We start from the raw sequence: 23,052 nt of genomic DNA, 5'->3' as shown, positions 1-23,052 counted from the left end.
CCTCCCTTGGCCTCGTCTCTCTCCCTCTCTCCCCACCCCCACCCATCGAAGGACATCGCGTTGACAAGGCGGGACTCAGCCTCGCGAGAGTTGGGCTCAATTGTGTCAGGAAGGGGAGAAGAATGAGTCAGAGGGGGAAATGGAGCTAGGACAGGTATGAGCAAACTTGGGCCCTCCCTCCAGGTGCTTTGGACTTCAACGCCCGCAATTCCAAACAGCCTACTGTTAGAAATTATAATGTATTATGTTGTTATGTATTATAATGATTCTACAGCAGGCATGGACAAACTTGGGCCCTCCGAGTGTTTTGGACCTCAACTTCCATAATTCCTAACAGGCCCATTCCATTTCCCCCGCAGCCACTTGAGCCGTTAACATCCTACTGGCTGTTAGGAATTGTGGGAGTTGAAGTCCAAAACACCTGGAGGGACCAAGTTTGCCCACACATGAGTTAGAAGCCTTAGGGTGGAATTAAACCAGTTTGTCACCACTCAGTGCTATGGATTCCTTGGAGATGTGGTTTGGTAAGACACCAGGACTATTTGACAGAAAAGGCCTTGTGAAACCCCAGCTGAACTTGATATAGCAGTGTCCATGGGGCCAAAGACAATGCTAATCAAGGTGGCCGACTGCGCCATTCACACTTGCCTCAAACATACAAGAGTTCTTTCTCCCACCCTGCACTTTCCACAGATATAGAAACCCCACTTGACTAGTTTCCAACAGACCTCACAACCTCTGAGGATGCCTGCCATAGGTGTGGAGAGAATGTCATAAGTGTCAGGAGAGAATGCTTCTGGAACATGGCCATACATCCTGGAAAACAACAACCCAAGGTTCCTGATGTTTTCTTTTCATAGAGTTATATGAAAACACCACATGGGCCATAGGGCTGCTCTGGCGCAGTCGGTTAAACCACTAAGCTGCAGAACTTGCCAACCAGAAGGTCAGCGTTTCAAATCTGTGAGACTGGATTGAGCAGCTTCTGCCAACTTAGCAGTTCGAAAGCATGCAAATGTGAGTAGATCAATAGGTCCTGCTTCTGTGGGAAGGTAACAGTGCACCATGTAGTCATGCTGGCCACATAACCTTGGAGGCGTCTATGGACAACGCCGGCTCTTCGGCTTAGAAATGGAGATGAGCACCCTCAGAGTCAGACTCAACTAAACTTAATGTCAAGGGGAAACCTTTACCTTACCACATGGGCCATCTAGTCCAACCCCCTGCCATGCCGGAAAAGCACAATCAAAGCACCCCTGACAGATGGCCATCCAGCCTCTGTTTTAAAAGCTTCCAAGGAAGGAGCTTCCACCACACTGCAAGGCAGAGAGTTCTGCTGAAGACTTTTTACGGTCAGGAAATTCTTCCTTATGTTTGGGTGGAATTTCCTGTAATTGGGACCTATTGCTTTGAGTCCTAGTTTCCAGGGTAGCAGAAAACAAGTCTGCCCCCTCTTATGACAACCCTTCACATATTTGTATATCACTATCATGTCTTCTTTCAATCTTCTCAATCTTCAGGATTCATGGTCTCCAGAACCTTTGATCATTTTAGTTGCCCTCCTCTGGACGCCTTCCAGTTTGTCATTATCTCTTTTGAACTGTGGTTCCCAGTATTGAACACAGTATTCCAAGTGAGGTCTAAACAAAGCAGAATACAAATGCATCATGACTTCCCTTGATCTAGACACTATACTACTTTTGATTCCTAAAAAAGCCCAAAATCCCATTGACTTTTTTAGCTGCTGCATCACACTGTTGGCTCATGTTCAACTTGTGGTCCACAAAGATTCCCAGATCTTTTTCACATAGGTTATTGTCAAGCCAGGCATCACCCATCCTGTATCTTTACATTTCATTTTTTCTGCCTAAGTGTAGTATCTTACACTTAGTTCAAATTCATTGTGTTAGTTTTGGCCCAGCTTCCTTATCTATTAAGGCTATTAAGGTTATTTTAAGAATTCTGACCCTGTCTTCTGTAGAATTAGCTATCCTTCCCAATTTGGTGGCATCTGCAAACTTGTTAAGTACGCCCTCTAAACCTTCATCCAATTCGGTAATGATGATGCTGAATTGCATTGGGCCCAGGATAGAACTCTGTGGAACTCCACTAGTCATTTCTTTCCAGGATGAAGGGAAACCATTGGTGAGCACTCTTTGGGTTCATTCGCTCAACCAATTACAAATTCACCTAATAGTAGTATTATTTAGTCCACATTTTACTAGTTGGTTTGAAAGAAGATCATAGGGGACCTTTACTTTAACAACATTCACACTTGCCAGTAATGATTGCTAATAACCAAAACTACAATAATAATTTAAAAGAAGTGTGGCATTTTGTTCTGAAATGAAATATTTTTTTCTTGTGCTCTTGGCATAAAATCACCTACTTTTATTTATTCAGATTACAGGCGACTCAGTTATTTCATAACATGAGATAAGAATATATAGTACTCTGATCTATATCGTCCAAGTCCACTTACTCAATGGAAAACCACAGTAATAGCAACTTTAATTGTTCAGATATGAAGGAGTGTGCAAATCATAATTCCTGCTGCTTTTTACTTGTACTCAGTAGAGCAGATATTGTGGAATTTAATAGCAGAAGGCAAGAGGTGGATTAGGGAGTGCATCTACACTGTAGAAAGTATGCAGTTTGACACATTAACTGCCGTGGCTCAATGCTATGGAATCATGGGAGTTATAATTTTACAAGATTTTTCTTTAGCATTCTGTGCCTCAAACAGCAAATCCAAGAATTCCACAGCATTGAGCCATGGCAGTTAAAGTGGTGTCAAAATGCATTCCTTCTACAATGCAAATGCACCCCAAGGCAAACTTTCATTTGATATACCTTTAAATATCAATTTAGCAATGTGCAGAAAATTATTCATAAATAGGAGAAATTTTTATAAATAAAGAACTGAATGTGGGAGAATGCAAAATTGGCATCTTCCATCCCATAAGCTTTGTGTTAGTGTTCAGTACAACTCTTGTTTTTGCATTCTTGTTTATTCAGCCAGGTTTGTGCTGAACTATGCACCTTCACTGAATGGGGGAGGGAGAATAATGCATCAAAATGTCTTGGGCTAGCGTGCTGCATAGCAAACCAAACCAACCATTAATAACAACATCCAAAACTGAAAATACTCTTCCAGGACTTTCTGGGGCCATAGCAACACTGTGCCTTCAAGGCTCAACAGAGACAAACAATGATAATGGCAATGAAAGCTGCTGAGACATCTAAGCAAACTCACTGGGTTGCATTCCTTTGCAGTAGTTCTGCCTGGAAGTCTCCTCTCTGTTCATTGCCCCATTGCCCTCTCCTTCAACTTTGTCCCTTTAAGAAAAAACCAATTCCCAAGGGAAGGTAATATTGAGTGCGTCTACACTGTAGAACTAATGCAGTCTGCCACCACTTTAACTGCCATGGCTCAATACTATGGAATCCAGGAATAGTTGGTGAGGCACCAGCCCTCCTTGCAGAGAAGGTGAAAAACTTTGGAAAAAATACAGCTCCGATGATTCCAAAGCATTGAGCCATGATAGCTAAAGTGGCGTCAAACTACATTAATTCTACTGTTTAGATGCACCATGGTCAGTTTTGCCTTTACTTCATGTTCTAATATTGAACAATACTATTCATCATAGAGTTCATTGTGTCTTAAGAAAGTATCAAGTTCTTACATAAGCCCTTGCTGCATTTAAAAATGGTTTTATTGAGCCTTGAAATTGTAGGTAATGTGCTGAGTACTGAACTGAATTCAAGTAACATATTGCTTTGACAACTGGTTCTAATTTAATTGATTTCAGAGCAGAGTTATGGACTGTGGCTGATGGTAAAACTGGAATGCAGCTTTCTGATTTGTCTGGATGGGGGCATTATGCCAAAGTGTCCAGAATATGAATGAAATTCTTTTGATTTTAGCCTGTAAAATAAATCTTTCTTTATAATCTTTCTTATATAATCTTAAATCTTTCTATTGATAACTTTGATGTCATCTGTACGGGAATAAATACTCTTGTCATTGGTGTGTAAAACATAACACTATTGCCAGTCAATTCTTGGAGAAAGAGCTGGCACTATACTAAAATGAAGGCTGGGATCTGTTGTTGCCTAAACACATGTGTAAAGCTCCTGAACTGGTTGGATATTTGTGTCCAGTGTGAAACACTTTTATTCACACCATGGTTGCAGTAGCAGAGTTGTAATTTGGGTGTGCATTCAGTTGCATATTGGTATGCTTGGTTTAGTTGCGTAATAAAGCCATTCAACACAAAGGCTGAATAGCACAATACATCACTTTGCATGCAGATTTACACACTGCAATCTCGATATAGAATCTCAGCCAACATATTTATATACAAAACAGCCAAAACACCTTTCTTGGAAGCATCAGAACTATTGCAGCACTTTTAGGCTCACAGTGATTCCAAAGAATATTGTGTTCAATTTTACTGAACAATGCTGAGAGATCTAAGCAAACTCACAGGATTGCATTCTCCCTGTCCATTTCAAGTCATCTACTCAAATATGCAAGTCATCTACCCTAATGATAAAGGCTAAGTCAAGTCTAAAACTAGATAGAAATAAATCAAAATAATCAGTGACATCATAGATGTATCATTTGAGAAAGCCTTCTTCCGGCAGACCATCTCAGTCAATTTTAGCCTCTGAATTTTAAATTTATATTTATTAGTATTGGTGTTTTAATCTTAATTCTATGTTTTTAATATATATTTGTTTTATCCATGTTTTCATCTATGTTGTACTCCCCCTCAAGCCATGAAGGGAGACAGATAATTTATTATTATTATTATTATTATTATTATTATTATTATTATTATATTTTGGAATGAATGACAAATTGACATTGCATAATTATTATCCAAAGTAAAAAAGATCAAAACTTGATTTAGTTGTCTTCAAAGCTGGCTCCTCGCCTCTTTACAGTTCTAGATCCTGCATATATGACTCTGGACTATGGATTTTCCAGTTTTTCTGGCAGATCTTTTCAGTTAATATATTTCTTGGGGAAGGGGGAAAATAATAGTAAACCCCATTTCAAAACCATCTGCACTGCCTCTTCTTACTGGTGCCTTATTGAGCTAACCCATTTCCTATACAAATGCACTGGTTTATTTCACACTATATAATTATGGCACTACATTAGAGTGCAGCTATGATGCTCTTTATCAGTTGTTATTAAGGATTTGAGAAGCATAGCTGCAGATCATAAATGCCTTTGTGTTTGAAGGAACTGGTATGTAAAAATCCAATGGCAAACAATTTTGACTGAGGGTGGGCAAATTCTACCCGTCTGGGGGACCCACATTGGCCTTGTTCTCCCGATTCCTGACAGTCAGTTTTTTTAATTCACAAAATTTCCTCATGACTTTTAGGAGATGCGGGAACATTTTCTTGTCTGCCTTTCCCATGGCATATTTTGGGTCTCGTTGAGGCCATTTTAATGACTTAAAGCCCTTCACGTTGTGAAAAAAGCAAAGCCCACCCTGGCTTAAGGAAAGGATTGTCTTTTATTACCACCATGGCGGTAGGTCCACCTGGCGAGGACATGGGAAGAAGCCTTTGCTGTGAAATTCTCCTCTACTTTCCTTTTTGCCAGCAGCTTATTCAAACAGACATGTAATGATTAACTAACTGCAGGGAGTCATTTAATGGAATCTTGTGCTCTATTTTTTGACCTCATTATGTTTTTAAATGATTTTACATGTTTTAAAAGTTAATAGTGTTTTTATAGCATAATCTGTTTTAATTGTGTTTTAACATTTTTATTTTCAGGCTTTTAACTTTGTCTTGTTTTAACTTAATGCAACAGGATCTTGTAGTACCTTTGAGACTGGGATAACTTGTAGCATACACTTTCACAGACTGAGGATCCATCACTTAGAATTAGTGCAATTTAACACCAATGTAAATGGCATAGCTCGGTGCTATGACATTATGAAAGTTATAGCTGTACAAGTTTTTTAGCCTTCTCTGCTAAACAGTACTGATGCCTCACCGAACAACTCTCCCGATTCCATGCATCAAGCTGCATCAATGGACTCTTAGTCTACATCTTCAGATGAATGGCCTTTCTATGCATATTCTCAAAGCTACAGGATCCCTTTGCATACTGATAAACCAGGCTAACACAACTATGTTTTAATTTTGATCTTGTGGTAAGAAACTTTGGGTCCCATGCTACTCAGCAAGGAAATAACTGAAACAGGTTGAGGTGAGAAGCAATATTATCTTACATATGCCATACAGACTCTATGTGTGTGAGATTTGCCATTTTGGGAGGTGACAAATTTGCTAAAATGGTGGGGGGAGTGTTGGGACCTTGTGGGGTTGCATCTCTCTAATTTAGATTGAACTCAACACATTAAAACCTGTGAACAAAAATCAAGACATTCCTGAACTGATGCCAATGCTTTTTGTCCTTAGCCACAAAAGTTCCAGAAAAAACATCAAGTAGATTTTCTTTAAATTATCATTTATTCATTTGAATTTGTAGGGTAAACACTGATTTCAAGAAATTATAATTTCAGAGAAAAAGGTCAAGGCAACTTCAGAAAGGACTGGGAACCAACCCTAAATTTTATATTAAAAAAGACAAAAGACACACAATTATGGACTGAAGGTTTCAAATCAGTTTGAAGCAGGAAGAATCATCACCCTGATTTTATGCAGATAGATACAATGGTTGATTTTGATTTTATGCTGATACAATGATTACAATCTTAGTGAAAGCTTTAACCTAGGATGATACATATTATAAATGATTTGAGAATATATGTCTCCTACCAAGGAATGGGAAGTCAGTAGCCATGACTAAGGAGGGGAGAAGACTGAAAGAAATACAGTAGATTCTCAGTTACCCAGAACTCAAGCATCCAGAACTCTCAAGCAACTGGTTAAAAAATAACTAAAATTACATACTGCATTCACAAAGTTGTTCTTATAATACAGTAAAAGTGTTATATTATGCTTGTCTCTATTTGTCTTAAATTGCTTTTCATTACTATATTTCAATATTAAGTCAATATAGAGTTTATGGTATGGTATAATATGGGCCATAGACTTATTTTTAATAGTATTTCTCAAACAATCAAAAACTACATTTATCTGGCATTTACCATCCCCATGGGTGTCGGTTAACTGAGAGTCTACTGAAATGCCATTTCATAATATTTTATGAAACATCTGTAATACAATTGTGGAGAAAAATTATAAAAAGCAAATCATAAAAAATCATAATGGATAAAAATCTGAAGAGCTGTCTAGAAATAGGACAGTTCATCGTGCTTTCCTTTCTTGCTTTGGTAGCTGGTGAGCTCCGGTGGCTTGTTCTCATGAGGGAGGCTTTTGAAGATTCGCACATGAAGGAATTGGTCATTCCCAACATGGACCTTGACGAAGTAGTTTATTCCAGCAACCATCTGGGTTTTAAACTCGACTGCAGTGAAGACATCAAAGCTCTTGCCTTCTTTCTCTTCCACTTGGGCCTTGACGTGCTGGACAATCTGCTGTGTCTCTTCAGTGGCTGGCTTGGTCTCTGAGGTCCCGCCACACTTCATCTTCCACGCCTTTGGGGTGACTTCCACGTAAAAAGACTAGTGGGACCAACGGTGCCCCCTTTTCAGTTCGTGGAGCAGGTGGCTATCACAGAAAAATGAAAAAAGAGACAGGGAAAGAAGAAAATTAGAGTGTTTGCACTCGTCTGGATAAAGTAGTTCTGGGTCCTCTGTAGCTTTTTTGTATTAGTTAAATTGTGCATCTCTTTCATTTGAAAGAAGGGAGAAAAACAAGAGGCAGTTAATAACATAGAAATACAGTAGACTCTCAGTTAACTAGAAGTCAGGCAACCAGAACTCTCAAATAACTGGCAAAAAATTAGAAGAAATAATACTTTAAATTAAAAAGAACTGTTTTTATAATACAGCAAAACAGTAAAACTATGTTAAGTTACATTTGTTTTTACTTGGTCTTAATTACTGCATCACAATATTAATATCAAGTTAATACAGAGTTTATGGCATGGCATAATATGGGGATAGTATTAGGCCTGTTTTTAATAGTAGCTCTCAAGCAACCAAAAATTAAATTTATCCAGCATCTACCAATCCCCATTGGGGGGGGGGGGGGGGTACATCTTCACTGCCATATAATGCAATTTGAAATAGCATTATATAGTATTGACTCATATAATACAATTTAACTGCACTAAACTGCATTATATGAGTCTACATTGACCATATAATGCTATTTCAAACTGTATTATATGGCAGTGTAAGTGGGGCCTAAGAGTCTACTCTGCATATCTTGTTGTTTTTCTTGAAATCAAAGTGTAGCACAAGTATTATTAATGTATTCCTTATTACTAGAAATTAAACAAAATCCCTTGTTGAAAAGGCTGAATAAGCCTTTGCTACTGCTAAAGAATGCATGAGTGTTTTCTTTCTCATTGCAGTTTATAGATTAAAGGCCCTCCTCCTCTTTTTGCCCTAGAAAATACATCTCCTTCCAACCTGCTCAACAGCAGAACTCCACTCTATCAAATATGCATGTGATGCTCTTTGAATCAAGAGCAGGTTGAAAAAGGAAAGAACAGATGAGAAATTATCCTAAAGAAAGTCTTATGGGTGCCCTCGAAATACACACTGAATCCTTCATGACACTTAGGTGGGCCCTTACAACAATCCTGTAAAAACAGAATCCCAAATAATTCCTTCTAAAAATAAGTGAGCCTTGGACCTTGTCACAAGGTTAAAATATTGTTACAGCAGGAAACGCCTTTCTTACTAGGGCAAGAGGTTTGCTGAAAGCTCTCCTCTGGTTTTGTAATATAACACTCCTGTTTAATCAATTGCAGAAGTGGGGGAAAGTGCAGTCCTGCCAGTGGAGTTTCATTGTACCATACGAGGGGAAAATACAACCCTACATTCGCAGCAGCTTGACACAATGAACAAGCATTCCAAAATAGGATTTAGCTCTGCTGGGAAACACACTCAGCCTTCATTCTGCAGTGTAATAAAGAGGTATTAACTCAAAAGAGCCCTTTGAAAAGTTTGGCTCTACTGCATACCGCTGGCATTGAGTCACTACGACTGACCTGTAAAACTTGGGCCTATATTAACATCCATGCAAAACAATTAGATGAGTATGGTAATTTGTTTGTGGTACTGTATGACGTAAACAATAGTTTACTTTTTTAACAACTAATGCAGCTTAGTTGCCGAAATGGAAAGCTAATTATTTTAATTTTACATTGAGGTATTTCTTGCATTTTTGTTAGGTTACTTTTTGCAAAACGAATGGGGGAAAACGGCAAGTAAAACACTGTACAGTGTTTTACATATTTTAATAGGTTTAAATGGTTTTACTGGTTTCAACTATTTTTAATACTATGTTTAAATCTATTTTAGTATTTGTAAGTCTTAAGTTTTACATTATACATTGTATTGTTTCTAGCATTGTTAGCCACTTTGAGTATGTTTTAAGAAAGAAAAAGTGGCATTTAAATAAATGTAATAATAATAACAGTAATGATAAATGGGAAAGGGGTGAATCATTTAAAAACACACATGGTGATATTCATTGGGAATTTAACAATAAACAGTTACATTTATGGATTGATATTAGGAGCATATGTACCCCTTGAAGTGTTAATCCAGAAATGATGAACCTAAGAGAAACTAAGAAGTTAGATTTTCAGATTATTGAGCAATAATTGATTAGTGTTTGTATCGCCAAACCTGAAGCACACTGTTCTTTCTGTGGGTCTCGGTCCATTAAAGCTCTTTCAGACTTCATGTTGCAGAAATTAATTTGGCAGCATGTGGACATTCCAAATATTTTTAAAGAAAACAAACATTTGAGTCAGGTCAGCAACATAAGCCAGCACTCAAACTAGTGATCTTCCTTTGCTGTCACTTAGTAAGACAATACCACTGCCATCATGAAAAAATATAGTTCTACTGAAAAATGTGGGAATTTATCTTTAGTATAGTACTACTGTAACACAATGTAGTTATAATTTTGTTATTATCTATAGCAAAGTACTGCCAAATTCCAATTAATATCACACATTAGTTTGACCTATGACCAAGAATGAGAAACTGTGACAGAGCTATTTAAGCTATTTAAATGAAAGACAGGTATTGTAAAAATTAGAACATTTTAAAAATAATGTCCCAGTATTTTTAGTCTTTTAATGCCCAAGGGGAAGAAACAGTAGTGGCTCTGTACTCACTCTCATCTCTAAACATACTCCTTTGTTTTCTTGCATAAAGCTCTAAACGGTTTGGGACCTGCCTATCTTCGTGACCGCGTCGTCCCCTATGAACCCACCCGATCACTGAGATCCTCCGGGGAGGCCCTCCTCTCACTTCCACCCTCCTCACAACTGCGTTTGGTAGGGACGAGAGAGAGGGCCTTCTCGGCCGTGGCTCCCCGACTCTGGAACTCCCTCCCCAGGGAGATTAGGTTGGCTCCCTCTCTACCTTCCTTCAGGAAGCAACTGAAGACTTGGATGTTTCGGCAGGCCTTCGGAGATAGTCATTAATTAATCAGCCCCAGTGGGTTTTTAATCATTTATCCTGTTTTATTACGGTCTTATCATTTATGTATTTTAAATGAAATTTTTATTTTGTATTGTTGTTTATATTGATATATTGTATTATTGTTTTATCTTTTTATATTGTGATTGTATTGTGTTGCTTATATTTTGTTCTTATGTTGTTTGGGCCACTGCCCCATGTAAGCCGCCCCGAGTCCCCGTGGGGAGATGGTGGCGGGATATAAATAAAGTTTTTATTTTTATTATTATATAGGTAGATGACTGGTATCATTAATTCATTTGAAATCTTCATATCTGGTTTCTCAGTCTGTCTATAAAATCAATGCAGTTTTGACACCACTTTGATTGCTATGGCTCAATGCAATGGAATCATGGAGTTTGTTGTTTAGTAAGGCACCAGGGACTCTTTGACAGAGAAGGCTTGTAAAACTAAACCTTCAGTTTTACATGTAATAACAAGATATCACAGTCTTCTAATATTATAGGATCTCATGAACTGTAGGTTCAAATGAAATACTAAAAGCACAACTATGAAGTCAGATGCCTCAAAGGAATCCAATTCAAAAGTCCAATGAGTAAAAATGCCTGGTACAAGAATATTCCTATAAAGCCTCCCTGTAGCAACTCTACCTGTAAGAACTTGTTTAGGTAAAGTTCAACTTAGCTGCAGGCGATTACATTCCAAATGTTGCAATGATCTCTCTGGCACAGAGACGATTGGTATATAATAGGTTGGCCTGCTGAGTGCACTTAAATCTCAACATGGTGAGAATTCCGTAACATCTATAGGATTTTTGGTAATTTTTTAAAAAAAGAAACAATGTGTTGTGGGCTTGGGCTGTTTCATTTGAAACCAAGAAAACCACAAGAATGAGAATGAGAATTGCGCCAGGGCAAAATTACTCCATACTGTATATCACAGTCTTTAACTGAGTGTTAATTCACAATTACTATTCTAGCATTGCATTCATACTCAAAGCAGATTTAAAAAACCCTTCCATTAGTGAAATGCTGAAAGGCAGATTGAGCTGGCACCTTGATGCTTCTGACATTAGCAAACCCTGAAGGCACCAGATCCTATTTCATTGTGGAAGCTAAGTATGGTCAACTTTGGGTAGTACTTGGATGGGAGATTGGCAAAGAATGGCAGTTATTTTACTCCATACTTATGAAGGAAGAAAATGGCAATTTTGAATTTTGTCAAGCAAGGAAACTCTGAGATTCCTTGCCTGACAAAATTCTTAGAAATTTGTGGGGTTTCCATATGTCACCAGGAGACGTGAAGGCATATACACCGTAAACCTGAAATTTTGCAAAATCCAGTTTTGTCAACATTGCTAGCTGAGACAGTGACACCTTTGTGTTCCAATGGTTCAGTGTAAACACACTTTGTTTCATCCATAACATGATTAAAAATACTATGTATAAAATTACCTCCAGTCCCTGTGTATAAAGTATATATGAAATGTAAATAATAATGTGTCTAGACTGGGAGCACATTGCCAAGAGATGTCATTATATATCCTCCAAATATTTCAAAATCCTGAAAAAAAGGTGAAATCCAAAACTCTTCTGGTCTCAAGCATTTCAAGAAAGAGATACTCAGACTGTAGTTCCCTTTCTATCAGAAAAGGCTGTGATTTGCCTGGACAACGCCCTAGGTTTAGTCAGCAAAATCCAACTTTGTGCTGATGCTGCAGCTGCCACAGAGAAGAATATATATATTTTAAAAGTGTTCCCAGGACAGTGATTTGCAACTTTTAGTCCTCCAGTGCTAGGTCTACACTGTAGAATAAATACAGTTTGACACCGCTATAACTCCTATGGCTCAATGATAAGGAATCCTGGGAACAGGAGATGCCTAAAGACCTTGGAAACTTACAACTCCTAGGATTCCATAGCATTGCGCCATAGGAGTTATAGTGGTGTCAAACTATTCATTCTGTATTCAGTGGTTTCAAACTTCATTCACTTGACAAGTGTAGATGCACCCTCAGACTTTTGGACTACAGTTGCCAGAACTCTTAACAATAGGACACACTAGCTAGAGCTTTTGGGAATTGTAGTCCAACATTTCCAAAGTTTAAGCATCACTGTTTTGGGATTTCGGAAGGAAGACAGAATAGATTTTGAAATAGCTGCATGAGGAATTTATTAATGTACTGATAAGGATAGAGTTTTCTTAGATACTAGTTCCACATGGCATAGTGTTGGCAGTCATGGGTGGAGGTTCATGGGTGGGAATGGGGAGGTGGTGGGACTGGAATTATAATGTGCACCTTGATTGTTGAATTTTTTTCTTCATATACCATAATAAAAATTTATACTATTTTTTTAAACATTGGAGAGTGCCTGGAAGGGAGGATCTACTAACATTGCCCCATATACGGTGGTAATAATAATAATAATAATAATAATAATAATAATAATAAGTTCCAGCCTCTCCTGCTGGGGGTACAGCAAAGTCAAAAACATATGAACATAAAAGATATATAATAAATTACATATAAAAAATCACACACACACACAAAGTACTATAACCATAAATGTAGAGAGTGTCTGGAAAGGACATTGCCGCTAATAATAATAATAATGATGATGATGATGATGATGATTACCCGCCTTTCCTGTTGGCTCAAAGTGTGGTACAGCAAAGTATAAAACATATGAACATAAAATATATACAACAGGTTAAATAGATAAAAACATACACACAATATATATACACTTAGGACTAGGAATTGTGGCAGATGAAGTCCAAAACACCTGGAGGTTCCAAGTTTGCCCAGGCCTGATCTAAACTGTATATTCAATGCAGTTTGACACCACTTTAACTGCCATGTATTACTGCTATGGAATCACGAGGTTTTACAAAGCCAGAAGCCTTTACAAGGGCGTTAGCCAAGTCACATGATTTTTTGGACTTCAACTCCCAGAAGCCTTAGCCAGCTTGTGCAATGGTTAGTAATTCTGGGAGTTGTAGTCAAAATCTGGGGTGCGATATTAATCCAATTTGGCACCCCATTTCATTGTAATGGGATCATCGGTGCTGTAGTTTGCCTTTAACCTTCCCTGACAAAGAGCTGTGGTTTTACAATGCCTTTAACTTTCCCTGACAAAGAGAATCAAATGACAAATCTCAGAATGGAAGAGCTGAGCAAAGGCAGTTAAAGTGGTGCCAAAATCGCATTCATCCTGCGCCCACAGGCCTCCCCTTTTCCTTTTGACCGGGTGCGGCCTACGAAGCCGCGGGCTTGCGTGATTCCTCCTGCCGAGTTCGAGATCCGCTCGCTCACCTGATGTTCTCCGCTGCTGGACTCGGCCTCCGAAGTTGCTTCAGGATGGGAGCGCCTGAGAAGATGGATGCGAGAGGGAAGGCCGAGAGGGAGACGAGAAGAAGAAAGGGAAGGAGGATGACTCAGGAGGGCGGGCCGGGGCTGCGGGACTAGGCCTCGAGAGAAAGAGGGAAGCAGGCAGGCGGTCGCGGAGGTTGTGGAGATGTTGCTGTCTCATTCGCCGCCGCTATAGCCCCAATGCACAGTCAATGCAGCTTGAGATTTGCCCTCACTTTCTGTCCCTGTGTGAATTGGATTTTGAAAAATGTGGCTCTGTGTGGAAACAAGGATTGGTGAGAAAGCTTCAAATGAGACACCTTTTCCTCATTATATCAACTCTTCCAGGCAAGAGTAGCCAAGGGGGTGGTTGAGGGGTTCAAACCACCCCCGAAAAATTTCTGGGCAAAGAAACAAAAAAACAAAACAAAACCCTGTTTTACTCATTAATTTTAACTGGTTAACCAAATCACCATGCGAAGTGCATTAGAGTCTCATTTATCCAACATAAACGGGCCGGCAGAATGTTGGATAAGCGAATACGTTGGATAATAAGGAGGGATTAAGGAAAAGCCTATTAAACTTCAAATTAGGTTATGATTTTACAAATTAAGCACAAAAACATCATGTTATACATGGCCTGTGGCGCAGGCGGGAGAGCAAGCCAGCTGCAATTAACTGCAATGAATCACTCTGACCAGGAGGTCATGAGTTCAAGCCCCGCTCAGAGCCTATGTTTGTCTTGTCTTTGTTCTATGTTAAAAGGCATTGAATGTTTGCCTATATGTGTAATGTGATCTGCCTTGAGTCCCCTTCGGGGTGAGAAGGGCGGAATATAAATGCTGTAAATGAATAAATAAATAAATTTGACAGAAAAAGTAGTTCAATACGCAGTAATGCTATGTAGTAATTACTGTATTTACGAATTTAGCACCAAAATATCACGATGTATTGAAAACATTGACTACAAAAATGCGTTGGATAATCCAGAACGTTGGATAAGTGAGACTCTATAGGTAAAGGTTTCCCCTGACGTTAAGTCCAGTCGTGTCCAAGTATATGAGAAGCAAAAAATTAAAGTCCCTCCAGAACTGCACGTACTATCTCACCCAATTTTGATAAATAATAATATACAGTAGAGTCTCGCTTATCCTACATTCTGGATTATCCAACACATTTTTTTAGTCAATGTTTTCAATACATCGTGATATTTTGGTGCTAAATTCGTAAATACAGTAATTACTACATAGCATTACTGCATATTGAACTACTTTTTCTGTCAAATTTGTTGTATAACATGATATTTTGGTGTTTAATTTGTAAAATCATAACCTAATTTGATGTTTAATAGGCTTTTCCTCAATCCCTCCTTATTATCCAACGTATTCGCTTATCCAATGTTCTGCCAGCCCGTTTATGTTGGATAAGTGAGACTCTACTGTAATAATATTGTAACTTTATTTTTGTACCCTGCCTCCATCTCCCCGAAGGGACTTGGGTGGCTTACATATGGCACAAAGTGCTTAAAACAACACATAAAATAAACACAGTACAAAACAAACTAAAAACACTAGTACAGTAGAGACTTGTTCATCCAACTTTTGCTTATCCAACGTTCTGGATTATCCAACGCAGTCTGCCACCTTCCCGGATCCACAGCTCTTTCTGTTCTGTAGGCAGCAAGGACTGAATGTTTTACAGATTTAATTTTTGACAGTGTTGTTACTCATTTTATGCAATTCTATCTTTATTTGTAGTCAATTTGTTAGTAGTCAATGTTTTTGTAATCAATGTTTTCAATATATTGTGATGTTTTGGTGCTAAATTCGTAAATACAGTAATTACTACATAACGTTACTGTATATTGAACTGCTTTTTCAGTTGATTTGTTGTAAAACATGGTGCTTAATTTGTAAAATCATAACTTAATTTGACATTTAATAGGCTTTTCCTTAATCCGTCCTTATTATCCAACATTTTCGCTTATCCAACGTTCTGCTGGCCCGTTTATGTTGGATAAGTGAGACTGTACTGTATTTATTTATTTATTGTGTCAGAAGCGAACTAATGGTACAAGTTGTAATGTAATGAAAACACAAAGTTAAAAAACACAACAATAACAACTTGGCATTATACTAAATGTTTTTTGACCAGTAGCTGGCCTCTGGTTTCGCTGCGAGAAGGTCCTCCACTGCATGTGGCAGGGCTCAGACTGCATTGTAGTAGGTGGTCTGTGGTTTGCTCTTCTCCACACTCGCATGTCGTGGACTCCACGTTGTAGCCCCATTTCTTAAGGTTGGCTCTGCATCTCGTGGTGCCAGAGTGCAATCTGTTCAGTGCCTTCCAAGTTGCCCAGTCGTCTGGGTACCCAGGAGGGAGTATCTCATCCGACGTCAGCCACTGATTGAGGTTCCAGGTTTTAGCCTGCCACTTTTGGACTCTCCTTTGCTGAGGTGTTCCTGTGAGTATCTCTGTAGATCTTAGATTTGATTAATAATAATATAATAACTTTATTTTTGTACCCCGCCTCCATCTCCCCGAAGGGACTCGGGGCGGCTTACATATGGCACAAGGTGCTTAAAACAACACAGAAACAGTAAGTAGTAACAGGATCAGGTATATATGTGCGTGTTAAAAAAAAACCTTATGGCGTTAATTATTATGAGCAGCTGCTGATGTAGGTCATCAAGCAAGTTTGGACCACACCCGGTGGGGTATAACTGTATGGATGTTAGAATACAGTTTGGGTGATGCTGAATTAACAAGGACTTAACAGCAATGCTTCTTGCTATGATGGAATAGCTATTTGTTTTATGTTCTACTCTTTGGATGAAGAAGCCTTACTCTGTGCTGCTTACAAGGACTATGTAAGTTTGCCGAGCTATTTGTTTTTGTTTCTCTGCTGACAAGAGTAAAGATTTTTGTTCCTTTTCTTCTTGTTTGTGTGTCTTTTGCATTGGACCTGACTGATATCTGCTTACGCGCAACAATAAACATAGTAGAATACAAACTAAAACCACTGTTATATAAAACTGCAATTTGATTATTTACACTATCAAAACCTTTCTACCAATTTACATTGCAATAGCTGACATAGTGGAAGCAACCATCGTGGAAGTTGCTAAAATGTGGTAGCTTAGCAAAGCCTAAGGTTCTTGGGGTGGTGGTGGATTTGACCTTTATTGCAGGTGAAGACTGGGGAACTGTGGAAACTGAGGCCCCTTCCACACAGTCATATAACCCAGAATATCAAGGCAAAAAACCCCACAATATCTGCTTTGAACTGGATTATATGGCAGTGTGGACTCAGATAACCCAGTTCAAAGCAGATATTGTGGGCTATTCTGCCTTGATATTCTGGGTTATATGGCTTTGTGGAAGGGCCCTAAGGTGTCTCCCACTGGTTCATAATCAAAGCCCTGCCAAAGAAACCGTGGAACAGGAGCAAAGAAGAAGTGGTGTCATTGTGTTGTCAAAGGCTTTCATGGCCAGAATCACTGGTTTGCTGTGAATTTTCTGGGCTGTACAGCCATGTTCCAAAAGCATTCACTCCTGACGTTTCACCCACATCTTTGGCAGGCATCCTCTGGTTGTGAGGTCTGTTCCCAGGCAGGAAGAAGCCAGGCTTTGAAGCTGCAAGGCCATTCAATGCTAATCAAGGTGACCAATTGCAACATTCACACTTGCCTCAAACAGACAAGAGTTCTTTCTTCCATCCTGGACATTCCACAGATACATAAACCTCACTAGCCTAGTTGCCAATATACTCGCAACCTCTGAGGATGCCTGCTATAGATGTGGGTGAAATGTCAGGAGGGAATGCTTCTGGAACATGGCTGTACAGCCCGGAAAACTCACAGCAATCCACCTGTGTCCATTGTTAGACCATTTCCTGGGTCAAAATGCAGTGGATTACATTGACGTGCGTGATGGGTCTCTGAAAACAATGGATTATATATGATAGTCTTTAAAAAAAGATTTCAGTGAACAGATTATCAAAGCGTTTTGAAAAGGTTTCCATGCCATTCCAGGCATGACGTCACCTATCTCATCTCTATCCGTTTCCTCTGCTCTGTTTCTCTTTCTCTATATGCAAACAGAGTGGTATTTGCCATGGCAACCAATCCACTGCTATCAAGAAGTCTCTGGAAAATGCATAATAGATGCTGAACTTTGTCTCTGAGTGGATATAGCTTGAACAATCCTGAAATGCAAGGACATCTAAAAATAGAATATCTTTTAAGTATGCAAAGGCTTTTGCCTCTGTAGGTACAGCACATAGTAGTTTAATGTAGCAAATATATTTCATAGGTGTTCCACTCTTGAAGAAAAATCATACATGATACTCTGACAAAATTCGGAAAACAACTAAAAATAGCGAACACACAGTTCCTACCAGCATTAAAACTATAACCTGTTTCAGGGTGCATCTAAATGGCACAGATTTGATACTGCTTTATTTGTCATAACAGTGGAATTCAAAACCACTAAAAGCTGGCATTCAGTTCACTAAAGACATATTAAGCAATTGAAAAGTTAGAACAGGTTACACATTTTAAAGCATGCACATTTGGAATAGATCATCTAATCCTCTAAGGCTTTCATTTAAAAATCAAATATTGAAACATAACTATCAGGTCCCTCTCAGGGTCCTTCCACACAACCATATAACCCAAAATATCAAGGCAAAAAATCCCACAAAATTTGCTTTGAACTGGGTTATCTGAGTTAACACTGCTATATATTCCAGTCCAAAGCAGAAAATGTGGGATTTTATTCAGTTGTGTAAGGGGCCACAACCTACTTTTCTGCAAAGTAAACATACTCAACTCCGTCAGCCATTTCTCATAGGGCTTGGTTTCTAAATCTTTGGCCATTTTGGTCTCCCTTCTTTGGATACATTCTAACTTGTCAATATTCTTCTTGAATTATGGTGCCCAAAACTGGACACAGAGTTATTCCAGGTGAGGTGTGACGAAAGCAGAATAGAATGGGAATATGATTTCTTTCGATCTCGACACTATACTCCTATTGATATACAGTACCCTAGAATTGCATTTGTTTTTCTTAGCTGCCGCATCACAATGTTGACTCATGTTCAGCTTGTGGTCTACTAAGACTCCTAGATCCCTTTCACATGGACTGTTTTCAAGCCAGGTGTCACCCATCCTATATCTGTACACTTCATTTTTATTGGCAAAGTGTAGTACCATACATTTCTCCCTATTGAAATTAATTTTGTTTGTTTTGTCCCTGCTCTCTAGATCATTTTGGATTCTGATCCTGTTCTCTGGGGTATTAGCTAACCCTCAATAGACACTATACACCTATTGATGCAGTCATTTTGAAGTTGAATTTAGACTGCAATTAAATGAGAGTCCAGCCTGACAAGCATTTATGTTAACAATCAAAGTTACAGATTAAAGAACACTTTCACCAGGGTCGAAGACAGAGACAGGGACTCTAAATTACATTCTGGCCAAGAACAGATGTAAGCAGGCTAACGTCCAAAAGTACAAACATAACCATTTTGTGAATTGTAACCGCTCACGTCCAAAAGTACAAACATAACCATTTTGTGAATTGTAACCATTTTATACAGTAAAGTTCCAATTTGTTAACATTGTTTACGTTTGATTTTTCCTTCCCTTGTCCCCAATGGGCTGAGTGCTGGGAACTAGCTGGCACCACCTGCACTCCTGATTGGTCAGGAGGCGAGATCAAGCCAATCTTCTTGTCTCAAATAAAGGATATTTAATAAACAGATCTATGTAGGAGGCTGTCATAATGTTTCTTTCCTTTTTATTATTTAACCCCTGCACATGTTCGCATAACAGAATCAGCGGAGGTGCATACAATCAGAGTAAATTAAGATATAGAGCAAGGCAGAGCCAGGGATAAAAAAATGTTAAGTCCATGGAAGAAGATACATTGTAGTATTATAAGAATAAATTTTATTTCAGAAGACTGGAGAGTCCCGCTTATCCAACATAAACAGGCCGGCAGAACTCTGGATAAGCGAAAATGTTGGATAATAAGGAGGGATTAAGGAAAAGCCTATTAAATGTCAAATTACATTGTGATTTTACAAATCAAGCACCAAAACATCATGTTTTACAACAAATCAACAGAAAAGACAGTTCAATAAACAGTAACGTTATGTAGCAATTACTGTTGGCCCCATTTTAGGAGGCTACCCCTGGCAGTGAGACCAGGGAGATGCCTGTTGGCAGAAACCCAGGCAAGTGATTTGCCTGAGCTGCCCATTTTAGTGAGTTCCTGGTATGGCGAGCATTCAGATTAGGCACAATTGAAATTAGCCAGCAAGCGAGGAGAGAAGGTGATTTTCAGCCAAGGAAGATTTTATGCTAGCTAGTGATACATTCACAAAGTTGATAGCATACAGAATACAGTTTCACAGTCCTATTTATACACAAGTTGGCAGGCTGTAGCCAAGCCTTGAATTCTGACCAATCGCAGAGAGGGGCTTGGCTCACATGCCAGCATGGGCTGGGACAAGGGATGATTAAGTGTCGATGAATGGGGTTCCTTTTACTGAAAAGGAAAAATAACAAAGTGTTTGAGGGCATTTTCTGGCCATACCCAGGAATGCTATTGTCTTATGAGATGAACATGGCATGGCCCCTTAATAGGGCTGGGCTGGCGGTTCCAGACCCCAGAGAAACAAAACATATATTAATACAATCATGCAAAAATGACAGATGGGTTTGGCTGTAGACATGGATTCCTTCCAATGCGAGAGGTCCCATTCATCAAAGGTGCAGGTGGTGACATTGGTTCTTCCCCAAGGGGGCAGGAAGAGGTGATTGCCCTGCCCGAGTAAACTATTGTGTTGCAATGTTCAGGTAAAGTCCAAGAGATGGGTGAGGCTGGAAATTGATGAGGAAATTCCCAGCTTGGTTTCTTTTCCCCAGGCTATGCAATTCTGTGGGATGCAAGACATCTTTGGGTTCAGGAACAAGGTTTCCCTCAAAGGGAAGGAATGGGGATCTCAGGAGCATAAAACATTAGGTTAACACGACATATAGGCAAAATAGGAACACATAGGAAAAAACATGGAACATTTAGGGCAAATTATATACATGAGAGACAAGTACCTTTAACAAGCCAGGCTTCCCAGAGGAAAAAGGGGAAGGAAGGAAGGCAGAGTGGAAGAAAAGGCTGAAAGGGAAAAAAAGTGAGGAAGGAAGAAAAAGGGAAAGGAAGGAAAAGAGGGAGGAAAGGAGAAAGAAAGGAAGGAAAGGAGAAAGGAAGGAAGGAAAGGAGGGGGAAGGAGGAATAAAAAGAGAGAGAGAAAAAAAAGACTTCTGTGAGTGGGGACCTGGCCCAGGTAAACTAGACATCCCAAGGACCCAGGGCTGGTTTTCTCATGCAACATTATTGTATTCACTAATTTAGCACCAAAACATCGCAATGTATTGAAAACATTGACTACAAAAATATTGACTGCTAAAAGGCAGACTGCGTTGGATAAAACAGAACATTGGATAAACAAAAGTTGGATAAGTGAGACTCTACTGTATTTATTTGTTCTCATAGAGACCTCTGGCTGTGGGCTGGGTTCCATGGGATATGCACTAGTTTGGATCAGCACAGGTTAAAGAGCTGGGTCTCCACGGGATAGGTCAGTACAGATTAAAGAACTGTGTCATAAAGTGGAAAATTGACTTCTTGGAGAAGATTAGCTGCTGCTGGTCCTCTGCAGGGCAGGGAAGAATTCATGCAAAAGGAAGGATGCTGCTTTATTTCATTCTGGCCTTTTGGCCTTTGAAAACGACATCTTTTGGAGTGGGAGGTCTTATGTTTGACTACATAGTGATAGTGGCTTATTAAGTTCCTACAATACAATGCCTTTGCTTGGCTGAGGAATGAAACCATTACCGATTATAAACGTGTTTCCAAAGGAAAGACATTTTCGAAACATGACAGCCCTCTCCCATGTCCTACCCCAGCCCAGACCTCCTGCAGGTGGGAAGTAGAGGTGGCCCATCCAGCAGGTCTCAGTTCTTGGGCAAGACATATATAGGAAGAAGCATTAATCCAAGTATTGAGGTCACAAACCACTTAGGGCTTTTAATGTTATCACTAACAAGTTGGTTTTTCAGACCATAACCATGTTGGCAGCCAGTATGACTAGTAGCCATCGATAGCTTAATCCCACCATGGATATGCATAATCCTCCCTGAAAGGCATCTGTTAATGATTATCATGACATTCTATAATAAGTTCTTCCAGAGTTTAACTATGTGCTGTGTGGGGAAAAAAAACCCAACAACTGGAAGGGCTAGCTACAGCTCAATGTCCTTCACACACTGTTTTCAGTAAATGGCTTGGATTTTAGTGGATTTTATCTTGTACCCATTTTTATGGTTGTCACAACACATTTCAAGGACTGGCTTTTATGTTTAATATATTTTTGTAAAAAATGACTCAAGGTTGCATAGCAACATTTCTGGCTAGATTACACAGTTCAGAAAGTAAGAAGAAAGATGAATGAGAATCGGAAAGGACCCAAGGATTTCATCCTGCTCTCTGCTTGGATTTGGTGGATGTGATCTGCATTTGCAAGATCTCCACTTCAACTGGTCAAACAGAAAATGGTATTGGGTTGTTGTATGTCTTTCGGGCTGTGTGGCCATGTTTCAGAAGTATTCTCTCCTGACGTTTTGCCCACATCTATGGCAGGCATCCTCAGAGGTTGTGAGGTATGGATAAACTAAGTAAGGAAAGGAAAGAATATATATCTGTAGAGTCCAGGGTGTGGCAAGAGTCCTTTGTCACTGGGAGCCAGCATTAATGTTTCAGTTAATCACCCTAATTAGCATTGGAAATGTTTTGTCTCTTGCCTGGGGGCATCCTTTGTTCAGTCAAGCCCTCAGAGTGTTGGTTCCCATCTACTGTTTTGATTTTGATTTTGAGAACACAAAAATGCTGGACCATTCCAACAACTATCATGTCAAACTACACAGAGAAGCCATTGAAATCCACAAGCATGTGGACAATTTCAACAGAAAGGAAAAAACCATGAAAATGAACAAAATCTGGCTACCAGTATTACAAAACTCCAAATTGCTGTTAACACAAACCATTGTTTAGTGGAACTATTACTAG

The 23,052-nt window shown here is 39.2% G+C and overlaps 1 protein-coding gene and 1 long non-coding RNA gene across 2 annotated transcripts; one reads left to right on the top strand and one right to left on the bottom strand.

Moving 5' to 3' along the window:
- Positions 1-34: 34 nt before the first annotated feature.
- On the top strand, positions 35-10,836 carry LOC134295574 (uncharacterized). Its single transcript, XR_010002202.1, has 2 exons — positions 35-154; positions 861-10,836. It is a non-coding gene; the product is annotated as an uncharacterized LOC134295574 (long non-coding RNA).
- On the bottom strand, positions 6,482-14,149 carry LOC100555151 (cystatin-B). The gene is made up of 2 exons (XM_003224056.4): positions 13,885-14,149; positions 6,482-7,668 (listed from the first exon to the last, which is right to left on the bottom strand). Exon 2 carries the CDS (start codon positions 7,584-7,586, stop codon positions 7,290-7,292), a length of 297 nt encoding a protein of 98 aa, XP_003224104.2. The 5' UTR covers positions 7,587-7,668; positions 13,885-14,149; the 3' UTR covers positions 6,482-7,289.
- Positions 14,150-23,052: the final 8,903 nt, after the last annotated feature.

The sequence above is a fragment of the Anolis carolinensis genome, chromosome 1 (genome assembly GCF_035594765.1).
Source record: "Anolis carolinensis isolate JA03-04 chromosome 1, rAnoCar3.1.pri, whole genome shotgun sequence".
NCBI classification, from domain to species: Eukaryota; Metazoa; Chordata; class Lepidosauria; order Squamata; family Dactyloidae; genus Anolis; species Anolis carolinensis.
This window is presented reverse-complemented; position numbering and strand designations above follow the sequence as displayed.